The sequence below is a fragment of the Melozone crissalis genome, unplaced genomic scaffold (genome assembly GCF_028551555.1).
Source record: "Melozone crissalis strain CALT ecotype California unplaced genomic scaffold, PUWL_Pcris_2 ptg000012l_1, whole genome shotgun sequence".
NCBI lineage: Eukaryota > Metazoa > Chordata > Aves > Passeriformes > Passerellidae > Melozone > Melozone crissalis.
This window is the reverse complement of record NW_026535790.1, coordinates 6424999-6445837: the sequence shown is the minus strand read 5'-3', so window position 1 is coordinate 6445837 and position 20839 is coordinate 6424999. Positions and strand designations below refer to the sequence as shown.

The window sequence follows — 20839 nt, the reverse complement described above, 5'->3', positions numbered from 1 at the left end:
TTTACAAACATGAATTAGGCTTCCCAAGTACACCACTAATCTGTTTAAAAAGGGTGAACTCAGGAACAGGAAGGACCTGTCCAATGTCCTGTTAAGGTGAAGCTGCTGATACCAGCCCGAGACAGTGTGCAGTGTGAGCTGACCTGAACACAGCAAGGGAAAAGGCACCTCTGATTTCCCCTAACAGGTCTGGTTTTCTCTGCACATTCAGACAAAACAAGAGGAAGCTTAGCTCCACGATTGTCCTTCAAAGAGATCTGTGGTTTGACAAAATTTGAGAAACATCCCTCCCTCCCTCCCAAAACATCTCATCTGAAGATCTGTTCAGAAACTCTCTAAGAGGCTCACAAGACCTGTTTTCACCAAAACCTAGTGTGCTGAGTGAGCCTATCTCACTCCAAAGCACTGTGGCAGCAGTAAGAACGACAATTATCTAACAGACAGTGGTTACCAACACCACTTTCGCAGGAAAGCCTTGAAGCTGATAAACTGTGATAAGCAAATTCAAGTGAACTGCACGGTGGAGAAGTAGCAAAGCAAAGCTGCTCACATCTTGTTCCCAAGAACTCTGGAATTAGCTACGCCCCTCTCACATCAGCAACTGGGTTTGCACAGGATAATATGGTGGTGGAGAAAGAGTAAGAGTTAAACACAAGTCTGGATATGGACAGTTGTATTTGATATTCCTACAGGTGATGAGCTTTTTGTAGTATCAGTTAAGCAACTGATATCCTGAACAGAGGTCATGATCTCATATAAAATACTATAAAATGATGTTTCTTCTCTCTTGTCCCTCAAATTAGCTATTAGAAAGAGCAAGACTACTTTCTTCCTTTGCAGACCCCATCTCTCTCTGCAGACTAGAAATTCTTTTTCCTAAGACATTATGGTTACATGCCTCTCTCCTTCTTCAGAAACTCCTTTTTCTATCTCTGGTAGCTCTGGCTGCTGAGGCAGAAACAGCTCTGAGCACCACTGTAGTGGTAACCCAGTCTGGCTCTCTTCCTTCTCAATGCACTGCTCCATCAACAATGCAGTTTCAAGCAGCTGCCTAAAACGGCTTCAAATAAATGACGCCTAAATGAGGACAAATTTACACAAAGATGTCTTCAGTCAATTAACCAAAAGACAAAATTTGTTTCTGTAATAAAGTAACAGCTTGTTTTCCCATCCGGTGTCATGATGTTTATTCCATACTAAAGCTGAGAAAAATGTTGTGGAACTAAGAAACAGGGACCAAGAATTCATCTGTCCTTAGCAGTCATCCAAATAGGCCAAAAAAAAAAATTAAACTGTGGCCTATGTGAAATATAAACCTTCATTTGGGGACAAGACAGTGAGAATGGAATGCTGAGATCAGTATTTTCCACTCAACAAGCACAACATTTCTCAACTTTGTAGAGTTGAGTGTCTGAGGACATGCAACTTTCAACTTATTTCAGAAAATCCCCAGTCTGAATAATAAGGCACTTAATCAAACACTTCACCTTATAAAATCCATTCTCTAATGACATCAAAAATCAGTAATAATTTTGAACTGGGATCAAAAATCAGTAATAATTTTAAGACATTTGCAGATAAGATGATGGCAAAATCCTTCAGCTAAAAGCAGACATGTTGTCACCTTATTCCAGGGGTTCCACACTGTTGTCTCCTTATCACAACAGTTCCACACCTTCTGGGTGTTTCTCATGGGCAGCTCCTCACAGCACTGACTCTTTCTCTTTCTCAAAGCAGCCACTGACTCCAGTTCCCTTCTCACCCAGCCACCCCACTCTTTTATAGCACTCTGCTGCTCATTGCTTACAGCTGTGGCCTGTTAAAGTCAGGCCTGCTCCTGATCTTTGCTAATTGGCCCAGCTGCAACTCCTTAGGGGTAAGATACTTTCTACACTAGCTTTAGTTTCTTATATTCTATCCCCCTACACAGACACACAGCTGAGCACCACCCAACCAGACTGCCTTACTCCCCCCATCAGCTCAACTACCTTAACTGTATGTGAACATTTGTCTGAAACCTTTCTTCCAATTTTTCTACTGGAAATTTGCAATTCCAGGTGCTGCAACTCCCTCTGCTTCTCCTTGAGAGACTAAATGTATGAGTTTAAAATTCAATTGAATTTTCAGGGAACACATTCATATAAACAGCCATCTCTCATTGCCAGTTGTATGCAGCACATATTCAAGATTACCAGAAAGTACCAAGACAGCTTTTTTCACAAAAAACTCTAGCACAGCAGAATAGAAATGCTGTTTCTTCTGCCCCAACAGCTGCATCCATGAAATCACAAAGAACTCCCTCCTTGACATGGAAATAAAGGTTAAGTGTCAAAGAACAAAGAGGTATCTCCAAATGCTGTATCTTTATTTAGCCATTACTTTGACAAAGACTTATGTATTGACAGAGTTTCACTTATTTTTATAACTATGCTGAAATGATCTTGCTGATAAAGATGTGGATTTACCCACTATAGGACTGTTCAAATTGCTATTCTTAGATATTTCTGGGGAAAAGAGTGGACTAATGCAGCAGTGCATTTCTGTCCAGGTAATTTTCAACCCAGTCAGCATGAGAAGAGGTTTGGAGGCTGCGCTTTCATTCCCTCTCTGATCATTGTTAACTCAGGTCAAGAGGCTCAATCTGACTCTAGAGCAGTTTAGAGTCTAGAAAGGTTTAGTAGAGATACAGGAAAAATGACAAAAGGCTGCAAGAGTTCTGAAGCATCAGGATACAGAATCACAAAGCAGTTTCAAACATGGAGGAAGGGACCTTCCTGGCCACAAATTGGCATCCTTAAAGCAGCGTTACTGGCAAAACTCAGGAGGTTTGGCTGCCAGGAGCAGATTCTAGGTCATTTTCCACACCGTGATTTAATATCTGCATCTTAGGAGACAACACTGTGATTTACTCTATCTCTGATACCTAGCTTGCTTATCTGATGTACAATGTAATTGAATTTCTTCCAAAGAAAGCTTTTGGAGCAATGACTATTTTGAGAAATAACATTTCCCAAGGAACGTATATTGACAGTGATGAATTTCTACAGATGTAGAGGCTAATTAACAAGAACTTAACTAATAACTTCGTTGGATTTAATCCATATACTGAACTGGCAACATGCACCAGAGAAGGAGGCAGAGGGTGAAAGCATGTAGTTGGGGAAGAAATCACACATGACAGGCACTTTCAAAGTGGTTCACAGATATTTCAAATGTTGCCTAGGCTCTCTTAACCCTTGGTCTCATCTACTTTCCATCACCCTTCCAGGCCTGTTTCTGCTCCCCCTCCTCCTATGTCTTTCCTGCATACTCAGGGCAAATTACCCTGACCTAAAGATGGAAATGCCCAACAGTCACATATGCACAACATTCTTCTAAATAAAAGCAAGGTTCTGCAAATGTTGTCTTTCATTGCTCATGGATATCCTTGTGCATGAAATGCATGCAGCAGCACATGAAAGGGAAGAAGTTCTCTTAGTAACACCATTTTTATTGCCAAGTTCCATTTACAAAGAAAGGTCTCTTCCTTGTTCTTGTCCAGGTCTTCAATAGCCACAACAAATTCTCAATGCCAGCAAATACAGACTCAGAAGTCTGGATTTCAGAAACATACACCAATATTTTCTAATTCCACTCCCTTCCCAGATGCTTAGTTACATTGTTCTTTAAATTAACATAAGATATCACATTTACTCCAAGTGTCTAACATAACTTACATTAAATAATTAATACTTATTGCCTGTAGAAAGACATTTCAGAATTCAATTCACACCATGTTTGGGCTTTTTTCCATGTACATCTAAGTGCAGGTTCAGGACCTTTTTTTCCCTCAAATGAACTACATTTCAGAAAACTTTACTGAAATACATTTCATAGGAGGACAGTCCATGTTCATAAAATGCTTTTTGTAGTGCTTAAATCCCAGGTACATTCATTCTTCTAGAAAAATACATTTCTACCTCTTTGCACTGAAAATAATCAAACTTACAAAACAGCTAAAAATGAAGGAAAAAGTTGGCAACAAAAATATCAACACAGCTATTTACAAGTGGAGATGTCTAAAATTATCTTCTAAAGTTTGTAATGCTACCAGAATGTTTCCTGAAGTTGTGACAATGTATAGTTAGTGCTGTCCCTGGGCAAAACAAAGCTCCTTTATGTCTTTATAGACATAATAGTCTATAAATTTCACACTTGAATCTATGCTCAATCTTTAAAAAATTTATCTTCATGTTCATTGTAAGTACTTTTGCCACAGTTAGTCCTTAAATACAGCCAAACACTAACCCTCAGATCTCATACAGACTATAAGATTGCAATTACTGTGTCTTAAACTCACTTTAGTATAAGTATCCATAACCAAAAGTAATGGGAAACAAGATTTAAAAAATCTCATGAATCTTCAGATTATGATCTTAAAAGAATCCTGTGAACTAGTCTGGACCTTAACTTTTGTTATCAAGTATTCTTAGTCATTACCTGCTTAAGCCATTTTTGGTTACTTTTAAAATAAATGAACTCCACACATTTATTTATGCTAACAAGACAGCCCCAACAATGACAAGTTTTTCCTTTTCATATTAAGAACCAATCAATTCAAGTTAACAAAACAATAAACCAGATACCACCACAGTGCACATTTATTAGACAACCAAAATTTAGCTTTACATTTATAATACATTAACAAACACAAAATATATATTTTATAACACCTTGCAAAAGAAATCAAAACTGAGCAACGTGCAAATCTAAAAATGCGGGGAGATCAAAATAGGGAAAATTCTGTACAAATGTAATATAAAAATATGTTTCCATATGAAAGAACCCTCTGTTTGAGACTCAGTCAAGAACTGCATCTCCTATGTCTTTGTTGCTGCTCAAGTATTGAGCAGCAGAAAAACCCCAAAGAACTACTCCCCTCCCAACCCCTAAAAACATCCCACCCTAGCAAGCCCTGCTTGGATCACCCTCTGCTTTTCAGAATTCAATAGGAGATGGCAAGAGTTATTCTATTTGTTTCTAATTCATGCTGCAAATGCTGGGGAAGGTCAAGAGAAACACAGCAGGCAAGCACAGGAGAACTTCTCCAAAGATTGCTAGATAATAGAAGAGCAGTGCCCAGGTGAGTGATATCTTAAGGTAGGTCAGTGTGGTGAACCAGGGACACACCAAAAAACTCTTTCAAGAAGGACAGCAGCAGTTAAGAAGAGACTTTTCAACATATATTTAGATGGCTACATTAGGCTGTCTGAAAGAAGATCAATTACCTTGGAGGCAAAAGGCCTTGATCTCCTGCCCCCAGCTGATGTCTCTGCAGATCTGATCCAACTACAGGACTAAACCATTTCTTTTCCCAGGCAGCAGCTGCCTGCCTGGGCAATGCTCTTTTAAAAGCAAGTTTCACTTCAACTGGTTAGTGGAGACAAGGGCAGAATGTTTACTTTGGTGGGGGTTTTCTGACCACTACTCCCTGGTGGTCAGTGCCCCTGCTCCTAAGGCTGTTCTGGAGCTCCCTGTCTCCTGCAGGAGTGACAGCAGCACCCCAGAGTGACTGACAGCACCCCAAGAGTGACTTACAGCAGCACCCCAGAGTGACTGACAGCAGCACCCCAAGAGTGACAGCAGCACAGCAGGGAAATGTTTACTCTTAGGAAGTGGCTTCATCCTTACACACTCAGTTCCACCTGCTTGTCTGATAGCTTACCTACATCTTCAAGCATAAAGTTTATTTTACTGCTAGTGAAATGACACAATTCCAGGGCAATTACTGAATTCCTGGATTGCTTGAAGTAATCACAAATTAACAGCACACCTATTCTTCTATTTTCCTAATAACAGTATTTAGGTCATTTCCTGTGAAGCTCTCACTAGACAAGTGATCATGAGACTGAAAAGCCACTCAAAGGTAATAAAAAGTACAAAGTCACCTTTCTTTCCCTTTGCCCCATTTCTTGTGCAGTACAGCTCAGGGGTGAGATTATTCATATGCATTGAAGAGACTCCTTGTGCATGGGTCTAATCTTGCTAGAACTGAATTTGAAATGAAATAAATTAAGATCAAGGTTTTCCAGTCTAAAATTACTTCTGTTTAAGGGAACTCAGCCTGCACAGTGATATTTTCTGTAATCTAGGTCAAGAATCTAAGGTTAATAACTAACATAAAATGCTTTCTAATTAAGTGAGGCATTTTTTATAATGGTCTCCAGAATATTACTAAGACTACAGTGTAATGCTGCACCATTTTAGAGAGAGTCTAGACTTCAATCAGTTCAGCTAATAAAAATTCATGTGGTTCTTGCACCCAGATTGCTACTGATGTGTCTAGGCCTGTTCAGGTACATGCACATTAGCTGCAAGAGTGACTGCATGAGTGCAAATTCATCTTCAGCATGAGACAAAAAACCCAAAAAGGCAGGCTCTTATTCTAGTAACGCCAGATTTTCACACAAAATCCACTGCAGTGCTGAGGACACCTAACTCTGAATTCATTTAGAGTTTGGGCCACTCTGGAATGATCAGAGTATCACAGTTAATTCAATTTGAGACAAAGCAGAAGTCACAGAAAATTAGAAATCAAAACTGCATGAAAAAGTAAACAGGGAAAAAATTACTGGCATTCAGTAGCAGATACCTCATATACCCAGTTGGCAAAGATTCAATTATTATGTGAAGGAGAAGACAGAAAAAGTGAGAAAAGTGGTACCTGTGAATTAGTCAATCTCATATATGTGTATATATATATGAATATATACCTATATATACACCTATATGTATATACACACACATATATATGACAGCCAGGAAGAGGTACAATAAGCAACTGGGAAGGGGTAAAAACGTTGCAGATTCACCCATTTGGTAAGAACTCAATGCCAGTAGAGTGCAGTGGTGACTGAAATCAATGCCAAGTAAACAGCAGCCCTCCTCTGAGGAACTGCCAACTCAGGGTTGAGAACAGACCAGCAATGGCAAGCTACTCAATTTACTATTAACTTAAATTAACTTACTTGGAAACTGATGAAAAATCTGAAATTCCTTTCATGTTAAATTTTGTATCAAATCAGCAAAGAACATTCCAAGCTTTAAGAAACATCTTTCCCTTTTCTGTCAGCTTGGTGTCAGGATCTAGGAAGTAATGTTAACTCAGAGTCACTTTTATGTATGTTTAATGTTGTTTAACTGAGATACCATCCCAGACAGGAAAAAAAATTAAACAATACCTTTTAAGATCAGACTTGCAAAGGAATTATCAGTTAGATATGGTGACCTTCTTCCTACATGACTATGAAAAATCTGAAAAACCTCTTTAGAGTAAAACTGCTTCTGTCTGCTTCTTGAAGTTGCCTTTCAGTTGCAGGGATATCACCATTCCTCAGATGTGTAGCAATTTGACTGTCAGAAGTGAACAAACAAGCTATAGCAATCTTGTAAAATATTTTACATTCCTCTCTAGGTGTCTAAGCAAAGACTAAAGTAGTCTCAAAAATCCCTTATGTTAATTTGAACAAGCATTCTGTTTCAACTTTGAATCAAACCTTGAAATAAATAAATATGGAAAGCATAGTATTTAAGTCTGGAGTCCTACAAAGACAATACTGAATGTGGCCAAGCCTGCTGGTATTGTGCAGACCTCCAAAAGATTAACAAGGTTAGGATTAAAAAAAACAAAACAACCAACCAACCAAAAAAAACCCAAATAAAACCCCAAAACCCCTCCTCCACAAATAAAACCCCGAACCAAACACCAAACTGAAAAAACACACCCTGACTCAAATGGGAATTTTACCTCTGTCCTATAATATATAATTTTTTTCTGGTCAATGGCACGTCTCCCATTTTAGAGACGTAACAATGCAGTACCATGAAGCTGGGTATCCAAAAGTCTCTTCACTTTGCCGTAATACTGTAGACCTTTTACAATAAATTAGTTCCTATTACAAAGACAGTAGGTTCTCTGAAACATGTTCATGTTCTTGTATAACATAAACTGGTAGGAAAGAACCAATCCAGATTCACAAGTCTGGGTTTTTCTCTCTTCCCCAGTTCAGATATGCTGAGTATGCGATGTTGGCTCTAAAAACTGCTGACATTCTCTGTCACCACTTGGTCCCTTCATGTGGGCCTGAGGCCTCTCAGGCCTCCAGAAGTATCTGCACTCCCAGAGGGAAAAAAAAATAATCACAATTTGGTTGCACTTCCTTCACTGTTTATTACAGTCTGCATGGTGGCTTTAGTCAGAACTTTCCTCCTCTACCTCTTTCACCTTGTCAACCTCATCTTCAGGCTGCAAAGAGGCCTGAGGGATGCAGCTGAATGTTCGGATGCTGTGCGGATCCACTGGTGGCACCAGTGTGAGCGACTCCACGCTCAGCGTGTCCGTGCTGTCATCTGTGAGTAAGGATATGGTGGGCTGCTGGGCAGGAATCAGGCTGGGAGACAGGTTGGCTGTTTCTGTGTCACTGGGTTTTACAGCATTTCTGCTGGACTTGGAAACAGCTGCAAGGGTTTCATCAGTCAACATCGTCTGACCGGAACTGGCCATCAGAGGCTGCTCTGGAGCTGAAGCATCATCTGAGAAAAGAAAACACCAAGAACAATCAATACTCAAGGCAGTATGCACATTAACCTAACAATACACCATTATTCAAGAATAACTGGGTAGAAAATACAGCACTATGAAGCACTATGCTTACACATCCACATTTTAGTAATTAGAAATAGACCAAAATATACCAAGGCATAACCTAAAATGCCAGCAGGATTATGTTCTAATTAGGAACCATTTAGTATTAGAATATGTATCGATATTAGAAATATTCTTAGAGAGAGCAAATTGAGGGAAAGAAAACCTCTCCAGTATTTAGTATGAACTAAAATGAACCCGCTACCCCTTACCAGGAAGATCTTCAGAAATAAAAGAAAAAACTAAAGAACCACTCTACAGCCAGCTCTCCCAAAAGGTGGCCTGTTTCTTACAAAAATTGAGAAGGCATTCTCTCAATTCATCCTCCAGGTTCATATTTAAGTGATGCCTCAACCACAGAAAGCAGAATTATGGCAAAAGAGGAAGGAGGATCATTTCCTTGCTGCAACTGAAAGGTGCTGCAAGAGGCCTGCTTTACACAGCCTTCTGAGACATGGGGGTCTTGTCCTCCTAAGCAAGGAGCATCCAACACTCAAATTGGGAATAAGCATAAATGCTACAGAAAACTGATATGCTGCTGCACCTCCTACTTCATGAAAAAACCCTCCAACATTATTAGCTATTTGTGCTGTCCTCTCCCCCTAAAAATCCTAGTGAACTGTCAAGCAAGCTGTTCATTTGGCTCAGGATGGAGAGGGAATGGACAGGATGAGGTGATACAGCCTTAGATGATCAAATATGCCCAGAAAAGTCAGGTTTTTTTCTTTTCAGACTACAATAATAGATGCCATTAAAGTAACAGGTATCCAGCTTCAAGACAGACCAGTTTTAAAGCTTTTGTAAGAAACAGCATGTGTTCAAGTGTACAGGAATCTGCAGAAAAGCTTACAAGGCAATGTAGTGAATACATAAGCTAAGAATTAAATTATGGTTTTAATACACAGTGACCTTAAAAAATTTTCCGTTTCATTATGATTCCAATTAGTCCTGGAAAAGAACAGAAAGTATGAACATAAGACAAAGGGAAAAAAAAAAAGGAAAGGCAAAGTAGAGAATGGAATGGGTATCAGTAAGGTATAAATGGATTACACTAAAATTACTGGTTTTTTTACCTTTCTGGTAAGATAACCCAAACAATGGTGTACTCTCACTCCAGAAACCACTCATTTACTTTTTGTTGAATTGGAGGCTAAAGCTTCTTGCTTTGATAGAAACAAGATTTATAGATGGTAAAAAAGTCTACTATTAAATAAAAGAGGTATCAGTGGTTATTTTTGAACTATAAGGACGGATTCAAAGTAACCCTACAGATTCTTCATCTGTCAAGAAGCTTTAGTGAGAATGTAGCAACTGATAACAGAGGAAGTGATGCAAGAATCACATGGAAAATGAACTGCTCAAACAATGAAATACAGGCTCATTTCTCTGAATTCCAAGCTGAACACTAACATTTCAGTATGCACACAACAGTGAGTTCCTGCTTTTTCAACCTATACAATCTTCAAATGCTATCAAATGCTCTTTGCCAAGGTAACTTTTAAATCTTATTTATACTACAACATGAATAGTCACCCAAATTCAGATTCAGAAACCTGAGGCATTCTGGTAAGTAAAGTATTATCAACCAATGGCATTCTGCTCAGAATGTTGCATATAGCACATTTCTATTTAACTTCTGAATCCACACTTCAGTTCTTAAATAATTCCTTCCCCTCTCTCAATAGAATATCAATGTCTTAATACTTGCATTTACTGAAATGATGAAAGACATGATATTCTTTTGTTATGCTGGATGTTTTGGTCCCAAAATCCTTCCAGGTAGGTTCTAAGTTAATGCTAAAGTGACTCCTTTCTTAATGCCACAAACAAAAAGTATATGGAAAAAGTCTTCATAAAAAAAAGTATCTGGAGTTAACAAGTCCAAATTTTCTACACCAAAGTCTCAAAAAAACCCATTAAAAAGAATGACAAAAGTATCAAAAACTGTGAGCAAAATACGCTGCCCAGTATTTCAGTGGCAGCATTTGTAGAGAACACAAGATCAGAGCTCTCCTGTGCTTCCCTCCAGCTGTTATTGATATTGCTAGAAGCCAGTCTCTCTCCTCTCAGGATGTCTTTTGTCACTGCCAGCCTGGTTTCCATCACTGTGGCATTGAATTTCAGGGAACAGTGGCCAATTGCTGTAACCCAGGGTGGCACCACTGTCAAAATGATCAGAAAGCAAATCCCAACACACAAAAGGGTGGAGGGGAGAGAGTTCTTAACACTGTCTAGAGCTCACAAGCATGTCTATCCTTAAGCAGGTACCAAGCTCTTGCTCCTAAAGAGTTTCACACACTCAGCATATTTACAGATTAATTTCTCTACTTATTATCTGGAATTTCCCTTTATACTATATTTAAAAATACTAACTGGCTTTCAAAATCCAAACTCCCAACATTTTGTTGCAGTTTGACTTTTGGATAGAAAGAAAATTTGTAATTTTTCCCTGGATAAAACCACCAGTCACCGAGATATGCTCTGCTCTTAAATATCAAAAGGTTATCACCTAATACTAGAAAACAGCATTTCTATTTATCTTTCCCCAGCCTCAATGTATTTAGGCAAGAGTGTTCTGGCACAAAATATATGCCAAATCTACAACAAAACCAGGGAGAGAGAAGTCAGTTTCTTAAAATGGTTTTGATCTTAATACTGAGCTCTAACAAACAGCCTTCCATACCTCCAAACTTATTGTACTTACTGAAAACAAGGTGTAATTTTGCAAGTTCTGGGGTATTATTAGCTCTCTTTGGATGCAGAGCCTTCAACAGCCTCACATGTTTTTCAGCACTTCTTTAATACTACAAAGATTATTGTTACAACAAAAAAAAAAACAACTAAAACATTCAACTTGTTATATTAACTTATGCTAAGAAGGGTTATCGTGAAAGAAGTTTGAAAAGAACAGAAAAAGGAAAGAATAGACATCTACAGTGAAGTGTCCTAAGCTGTACAGCAACGTACTATGAAAGGATAACAAAAATACAAATTACAAGACATTAGGCAAAAAGTTGCAAATTAAATCTATAATGATGAAAAAGGGTGTTTATATAATATTAGCAGAGTAAAGTGGCTTCATGCCATGACAGGAACAAAAGAAAAGAACATTAGATACAGGTTCAAACAGATTATATAACAAAGGTCATCTGGAGCGTATTTCCATATTTTTTTGCATCTGCTCCTCCTCCTCACCTCCTCAGGTAAGGACAATCAAACAGTCCATAAAGTTATCTGCCAGAATCTGATGATCACAGAAATATTAAGCTTGTGCCATCAGAGTCCAGGGACAGTCTTATGCTGAATGCCTGTCCATTTGACCTGTGCTATAAAGAGATTTCTTGCTGCTGGCCAAGGACCTGCATTACTGTCCACTCAGGAGCCTGTGTTTACTGAATTTCACTACAGCCAGGGCTGCCCTGTGCAAATGAAGACATGGCTGCTTTGAAGCTGGAGGCTTGATAGCACAATTTCCACCTTTGGCACGAGTGCCCAGAGACATGGGAGAAGCTGCAGATAAGGCTTTCAGGAACAGCTCATTATTGATTTACAGTTCTCCCAAAACAAAACGCAGAGGCAAATATTATAACGCTTTCTTCAGTTTCCTACCTCACTGTCACTGCTGTCAGCATGGAAAGCAAATATGTTCTACTGATTATTATGGGCTTGTGAAGGCTTATGGAGGAACCTGCCTGAGTGGGTATTGCGGGAGTTTCTGCTGCAGCTGCTGCTGGAAGGCCTAAACCCAGTGTCCACCGTGACTGTCAGCCTCCGACAGACTAAACACCCGCCGGCGTCCTTTCCTGCCAGACCTTACTAGAGGGAAACACAGCCAGAAATCATACAGAGCCTTCAACAATGACACAGGGGAGGGAAACTGGAATGGAGACAAAGGATAAATGTTAGAGCAGCAACAAGAATAAGTGACAAGGACACACCCGTAACTGCTGGTATCTTGAATACAATTTGACACCACACCAAGAGCCTTCTACGTTTGGGAAATACTTCTGAAGCAGGAAGTATTCATTCTTTAGAAATAAATGAGTTTATATGAATTTAATGCTTTGCTTCCTATCTCAAAATGTTTGTAAGTTTGGGCTATGTCTGGCAATATCAACATCAAGGAGGGCTGGCAGGTATTTATTTGCATTATAATCTACTCACCTGCTTTAGAAACTTTGAGAGAAGTTCTTTACCACAAATTCTGGTGACACAGAATTATTCTCCTTTCCCCTGGCCATGAATTATATGCAGTGCAGTACTGTGCACGTGACAACACTTCAGATCACTCAGCCCTAGTATTCTGAAACCCAACAGTAGCATTTACATTTGGTTTATGATAAAGCCAAACACAGGGTTTGAAAAGATAACAGCAGTTCAGATGATGATGCTTGGTGCATAGAAAGTTCCTAGAAAAGAAACTTTCTAAGAACAAAAGTACTTCCTCACCTAGTCAGAAAATTACTAGAGCTTCACAGAACAGGAGGTCAAACCACATTTACATTACTGATTATAGAGGGAAGAGACAGAGATGGTTTCAATAGGAAGGCAGACACTGCTCTTCTAAGCTTGATTAATCACCCTCTCCTTGGAATGGAAATTTAATTTCAGACTGGAATCCAATATGTTCTCTGCAACAAGGGACAGTTCTTGGTACTTACTTTAGATCTTTTATCATCAATACCTGCCAGAAGCACAAAATACAGCTTAAGTGGCACAGATCAGTGCCTTCTGAAGTCCTCATTACCTATTGCTCTGATGTAAACATTTTCTTAAGTACTGAAGCCAATTGCTTTTTAAAAGTTAAGACAGCTTAAAAAGTAATAAAATACAGCACAGATTACATTAATACATTCATAATTCTGGAAGACTGCTAACTTACAGTAAGAGAGCTTCTATATCTAATCCTTGGCATATATGACAGTAAGCACTTTAAAGAAGTGTACAGTTCCAGCAGGAGTAGCCAAGACATGACTGTATTCTAAGCTCTGAAACTTGATGATTAAAATCTGTCTAACGAGAACATTTCTACCGTATGCACAGTAACATTTCAAAAGCACATGATAATTAAAAAAAAAACTAAATACAAAGAAAAAACCAACCTGATAGCAGGACTTGCAGAACCCGACACTGATTTTTCTGTCTTGCTAAGCATTCTGCTTTCTTTAAGGGATGATTTCTGCTTTTTCAATTTTAAAGAACAATAATCTTGTAAAGGGCTAAGTTTAATCCCCAAACACTGCAAGTGGGGGAGCTGCCAGTCTTTAAAATATCTGTGCCATAAAGCAGCTTGACAACTACTAGGTAGGATAGCCAATGAACTTGGGAGTCATAGGAGTTTATTTCACTCATGACAAAGCAACTGATGCAATGCTGTGGGACTGTTTGATGCAGGTATGAGTGATAACAAGGAAATTATTTTTACAAAACATTGAAGTAATATAACTTTTCCCTGGTGACACATTTTTGAAAGCTCTTTTGCTGTTTAATCATCAATATATCCTCTATGTTGTAACATTTTCTCTTAATTAACATGCAATTTGTCTTTATTTTGTTCTCATCTATCACTGTTTTATGTAAAAATTGGTGTCTATGTTCCAGATCTCATTTTCTGAGACAACTCTGTGAAGATTTACAAGTATTATCTAAAATATATCAAACCCTGACCAGTTTAAATCTGTCAACAGACTGTAACTTAGGACACTATAATCACAAGTTCACAGTATAAAAAGCTGTGTGGTTTAAGATGTTGCTCCTAAGGAAGGTAGTTGAGGTAGTTTCCTTGAAGTCCAGATAGGCATCTCCCCTTTATCTAGTCTGGGCTTCTTGTCTCAAGTTCCTGAGCAATGCAGGATGCTTTTCATGCTCAACAGTTTGAGCAGGTGCCAGAACAAACAGGGGAGCAGGGAAGGAGGGGCAGAGAGGGGCACAGACATTTGTGTGTGTGTTCAAAATGGAATGGGAAATGAGAGAGTCAAATGTGACAGATGGCAGCAGCATTCAGGGGCTACCTTGGGACATAAAACAGATTTTGGTAACTGCTTGCTGCTCATCACACACTGGTTACTTCCTCCTCAAAGGAGCTACTTCACATCATGCAAGTCACTGCTGAGAAGCAGAAGAGGAAAAGCATTTTAGCTTCAACTGTCCTCAAGTGGTTAAGCTAAGGGAAAACCACTGCTTTACACAGAAGTGGGTGAATACCAACAGCTGTTCCCACATCCCAGCTGAGTGGTCAGCATAACCTGATCTAACACAGACTGTGCTCATGGCACTGTCACCTCCTTCAGCAGAGTTCTGTTCATGCACAAGCCCATAGAACACCCCCTTGCACATGCCAAACAGAGCCCCACTTTCATGCCACATCCCTGGCAAGTTTCCACTACAGATCACAATTCCACGTAAGTATTACAAAAGGGAGAATATTCAAACTCACAGTAACCTGGTCAATCAGTTAATGCAGAGACACTGATCCCAAGAATGCCACTACTGAACATACACTGAGATTGGCAAAGAGTGTCAAAAGGGCTCTGGGGGGTGGGGAAAACCCTTCCTACATTCACACCTCCCAAAAGACCTAGGGAGTCCAGAATTCTCACTAGTCTATAATAAGGACACTCAGACACAGGTTTTAAACCACTACTTGTGTTCATTATTGCCTGCAACTACACTAAGCAGTTTGGTACAGACCAGGGCAGCAACTTTGAAGAATTATGCACACTTATTGCTTTAGTCTGATTTTAGGAACAGTTTCTGTGCATTAATGAGATTCTTCTAGAAAGAAACTAAACTATTAGATATGCTGCAGCTATGCACCAAATACACTTCTAACACTAACAGCCAACATATTAGTCTGACCTCACCACTGGTCCTTTGAACAGCCACATACATGGCAGGGATTCTTGGTCCTACAGGCCAGAGCAAATACGGTCCAGCAAAATCCCTAAGCCACATGCATGCACCTCAGTACCAACTGTGCATTATCCTACTGCAATAAAATACCTGCTCATGCACATAAAGCCACTGCCTTCCTCTCTGTAACTGCCCTCTGAGGAGAACAAAAGTCATCCCTGCAGCAGGTCAGTGCAAGTTCTGATTTGGGACTGGAGCAGCTGATGCACATTGTCAGGTTCCTTCCCTCTGACTTGGCTGAAGGGTAGGACCCAGAATTGGACCCTCACAGCTACACTTGCTAGAGCATCACATTAAAAAAAAAAAATCAAAGCACACCCAAAGACAGTTTTCCTGCACGATACGTGACATTTTGCACATACTTTATGATTAAGTCACAGTGAAGGTCAAGGTGGGCAGTTCATGCAACCTAACTGGCAAAGTGCATACTGAAATCAGGCACTCCAAAATACTTTCCCTCTGGCTTTGGTCAGGGTTTTTTTCATAATTTTTATCTTTATTTTCAGGGGTGAGGAGGGTAGGGAATAGTTTGGTGTTTATTGTTGTTTGTTTTTCTTTTTTTTTTGGAAATCATTGAGCAGCCTCCTGTCATCAAGCTTTTTAAAATGCAGGAAAAACAAACAATTTTATGTTACACAAATGCCAACATACTGTGTAAGCAGACTGCAGTTTTGTTCACTACAGCCTGTGATGATACTTCAATAATTCACTATCTTTTCATACTTGATGAGTAATTGTATGTTCTGGATCTATGCATTTTTTCATAGAAATCAGATTATGTGTGCTTGAAAGACCTCAGTCTGAAACAAAGCATAGTCCTGCTTGATATTTTTGTCAACTAGCTTGAATTGCTTATACCTACAGAAATAATATAGATTCTTTATTTTCATTTCCTTTACCACAGTTCTCTTAGATACTTTTGGTAAGAACCTGTAGCTGCATTTCTCTTTCTGACCATAGAGGATTCAAATACAGCAGAGGACACTGTACATGAGCATTTTTACACTGCTAAGGAGAAACATGTCATCAAATTCATGTTTTCTTGTAGTGCCAATCCAGCCTGAGGATTCTGACAAATGACAGCACTTCTCTGTGCAATAACTACATATTACCTGGGCCATGAAGAGACTGGGTAACAGCAATCACTTGCCAACAGAGGAAATAAATTTTTGAATAGATGGTATATAAAAAAAATCCAAATTTTATTCTGAAATTACACATACTGCAGGACTATTTTGACTATGTGTTAATCTCTCAAGGTAATAGATGCTTTTTAATCTAGAGTCTGGCTGCTAGAATGCTTTAAATACTTATTGTTCCTTAACTTCATCAGCACCCTTTCATTACCCTTTCCAGCAGTATTTCTTTCAGGGACACTCACTTGAAATATATTGGTCTGCTGACACTCTTCAGTGAAACCTAAAAACACTCAATACCTAAAGAAGTTGCATCATTTCCTGTAGGACTGCAACTAATTTTAGATATAGATGGGCTTTCCAAATAAAGGCAAAATGGCATATCTTAGAAGGGGCAGCCAGATCAACCCTCTCAAGGAATGATCAACATTGTAAGTGACCATTAAAATGAGGGCTTGCTTGAAAAGGTCTTGAGAATCAAGTTCCCTCTATTGTTTTATAACCAAAATGAGGTAGAGTAGGTCACTTCTAGCATGAAAGCATTTCAGGATGCACCCTTGTCTAGTCTCCAGCCTCAGGCTTTGCCTCACACAATCTGCACTCACAAGAGACACTGCTACAAGATTTTCTACAAATACTACATGAAAGGGAGGAATAATGCAAAAAGAAGTTCCAGTTTAAGCATACCCACTAAATATACTGACCAATGCAAACACATGCAACCTACATTTGTGAAAGTTACACTGTCAGTCTATTTATATTGCAGCCTCTTCTGCACCAATGAAACAGCCTCCTGAAACGTGGAGGTGTTCAGCCACAAGAGTGTTATTGCAAAAACTTTGCAATATTAACATCCTAAATTATTTTCAAATATTTCATATTTGGCCCATTGTTACAAAGTACCCTGAGGATCAGATAAACACACAAAAGCAAATGTCACCCAGCTCAAAAAAAAGCAATACTTCAGTTAAAACAAACCACTGACCAAAAAAAAAAAAAATCCTCAACATTCTAAACTGTTTGTGCTAGGAGAGAAGTCAGACAAGCAGGACATTTTTTCACCAATACTTAAAGTCTCTACTGAAAGAAGCCAAGTATCTAGAGTTCTAGAAAGCTGAAGAGATCACTGCAATTTATACTACAATTTACTTTTAACTGGCTTAGTTGATTAAGTAATCTAAAAGCATAAAAGCCCTACTCTTTGAATCCAGTAACAAAGCAACTTAATTTTACAATGAACTGCTCTGTATCCCTTAGTGCCTAGGCTGACGGTGGTGAGTGAATACCTGCTGGGCTCTGAGCAGCAGAAGGAGTGGATGTCGAGCTTGCGGTCACTGAGTCACAGCGCCCTGTACTGCCACTGCCACTGGAAGGGGACGGTGACGAGAGCGGGGATGGATGGTGCTGATTTATGCACTGGGCTACAGCAAAGCCTGCAAAACAGGACAGTGAAGTTTACAAGTTAAATAGCAATCTTAAAAGAGTTAAGCTGTTGAACAAACTGGGAAAGGGTAAAAGCAAATCCTGTATCAAGGTGATGCCAACCTCATGTAGTGACCCGGAGGATGTGCCCTTTCCCACCTTCATCCTGGAAACCAGAGAAATCTGAATGTACCTTACTGAAAACAGGCTACAAGTGCTGATCAATGAATAAGGAAAGAGAGTTTAAGGGATTAAAAGCATTTTGAAACTTAGAGATTGCACAAACAGTCAAAATATATTGAAACTTTTTGATTTTTGATATAGTCAATATATTCACAGGTCACAGACCGTAACATGATAAGGAAAACAATTAAGTCAAAAGCGAACAAAAAACCCTCTTGGATATAAGACCTACATTTTTTTACTAGACACAGCTTCAGAAAATTTTAATCAATCACATCTAATGCTGGCACTGAATTTCATCCAGCCTCTCACAAACTGAATTTTTTCCAGTCTGAAGACTGGAAAGGTCTATGCAGTGTCTGACAGCACCTCTTAGATGAGTCATTTTCTGGCTTCTAGTGTAATTCTCCTTCAATCTCTTTGCAGGGTAGCATCCTTTTCTTTCCTAACCACCTTGCATTCATTCCTTTCTCCTTCTATAAGTACACATCTATAGCCACCTCTTCAGGTTTTGCTAGCAAGCAGCTTTTCAGAAGTTGATGCACTTCTTACAGCAAAAGAAGTGCCTTCACCACGGGCTGCAGGTCAGGTGAGGTACACCACGTTTCTGCTTCTGCAGCTCTCCTCCCTCTCTCCCATGGGACAGTGCTAATGCAGAAGTTTTTTTGGCAGTCCTGTGAAGTACTGAAAGTAGCCACAATGTGGACTACAAAACACCTAACAATACTCTAGTTGCTCCCTTCACTGAACAGCCAACACTGAAGGGGAAAGTATCTGACAATCAGGTAAGACTGAAAACACACCACACAGTTCTTTATCCTTTTATACAGGGAATCTCCCTTGGCAGTGAATGGATGATTCACTCAGAGAATCTCCTATATAGTGAAGATGCTGGTGCCATACAGGATGCAACCACTCAAAACTCAGCTTAAATGGACATGTTACAAGAAGCTCTGAAAGTTTTGAAATGTAGATATACCAAGTCAGGAAAATGCTGTTAGCAGCAACACACTGACAGGCTGCGCTACAAGTGAAAACAACAGTGATGAAAGCACAGAAGAAAGCTCACAAACATCTGTCCTGTTAATAATCTGACTTGATCTGTAATCCCACCTCCTACATTCTACCTCCCACGCTTACCCAAGAATTAGACTCAAAACCACTTGCAGAAACACAATGCCACCTGAATTTCTGTAGCACTGCAGCATAGCTTTAGATAGGTATCTAAATGTCATTTTTACCAAGTTAAATTACATTCATTATGTTCAAGATGAACACCACTTGAAAGAACTAAATCACTACCAAGGAAGGAGAGATGTCTTTCAGTGAAAAACAAAATATTTGGTAAGGAAGTAATTGTCCTACAAATGTAAATACATCCATGCATTTTATTTCAGAAACTAAACTGATTGATCTACAATCATTTAGGTAAGTTAAACTAAGTTTACACAGTGACACCTGACAGTCTGCAAAAAGTTAACCACAAACTGAACCACCTCAAATGTGAAAGACTTCCACATGTATCACTGGCCCTGAGTGCTATAGTTTTTAATCACAGAACATGTACATTAGATTTTTCATACACAGTTTGTAGTTTGAAATATCAGTTAGGATGGGGCAACAAGGAATAACCAACCAGTGGACTTACAACCACAGAAGTGAGGCAAAGCCAACCGGAAATTAAGAACAGTTCCTAAAGCCACTGCTACAGAAGAGCTTACATCAACATATTTAGCTTCCCTTACACTGCTGGTAAAAGCTGTACCTGTGGATAAAGCATTCTATATCCACAGAGTTTGCACTTCAAGGGAGAAGAAACCTTCCACCCTCAGCAGAATAGCAGAAAACAGTAAACAAGGTCTCCCATGACTGTCATAGGGAAAACTGGTCTGATTTAGCAGGATTGCCAGCCCAAAGCTTCTGCAAAACAGCACTCATGGATTCATGTCCTTACATAGGAGCATTTGCTTCAAAATGACCTCAACATATTTTCTCTCCCCAAACAACTGCAAAGGAAGAATTTTAAATGCGCTAACGGAAGCTAATTTAGATAGGAAGGAAAGGTAAGCCTGAATAATTCAAAACACTGTAACTGGGAAACTACTGACCACAGAAAAAACTTCTAATCAGGAAACTCCTATAGGAAATACCTGCAAAGAAAATGTGAGCAGAATTAATCCTAGCTACAGAAAGCAAAATAACAGTTAGGAAGTTAATCTGATGATGACAGGAATGTTAGTTCGTATTACATAAAGGGTTCCAAACCTATGGATGATTTTTTTTTTCTTCAGACTTTAAAATGAAGATGGTTATAACTTGCTTGTCATGCTAATGTTAACAAGCTTTCCTCCTACTTTTTTCCTCTCAAAACCTTATTATCATCTACTAAGATATTAACAATGGATAAAATAGTAAGAGAAATCTATTGATTTTTGAATCTTGTGCTTTTCAAAATAAATTTACTTAGTAGGTAAGCAACCACACTTATTAAAATATTTAGATG

The 20839-nt window shown here is 39.1% G+C and overlaps 1 protein-coding gene across 4 annotated transcripts in view; it reads right to left on the bottom strand.

The window, feature by feature from the left end:
• Positions 1-4622: 4622 nt before the first annotated feature.
• The window catches only part of CLEC16A (C-type lectin domain containing 16A), a 58934-nt gene continuing 42717 nt past the window's right edge, over positions 4623-20839 (bottom strand). For 2 of the 4 annotated variants that reach the window (XM_054270668.1, XM_054270670.1), the window contains 2 exons: positions 18018-18164; positions 4623-8571 (listed from right to left, as the gene is read on the bottom strand). In XM_054270668.1, coding sequence (XP_054126643.1) covers positions 8231-8571; positions 18018-18164 — 488 coding nt within the window. In that variant the 3' untranslated portion in view covers positions 4623-8230. Of the gene's footprint in view, positions 8572-12375; positions 12500-18017; positions 18165-20839 lie in introns of all 4 variants that reach the window. The other 2 variants (XM_054270672.1, XM_054270669.1) reach the window with 2 other exon arrangements.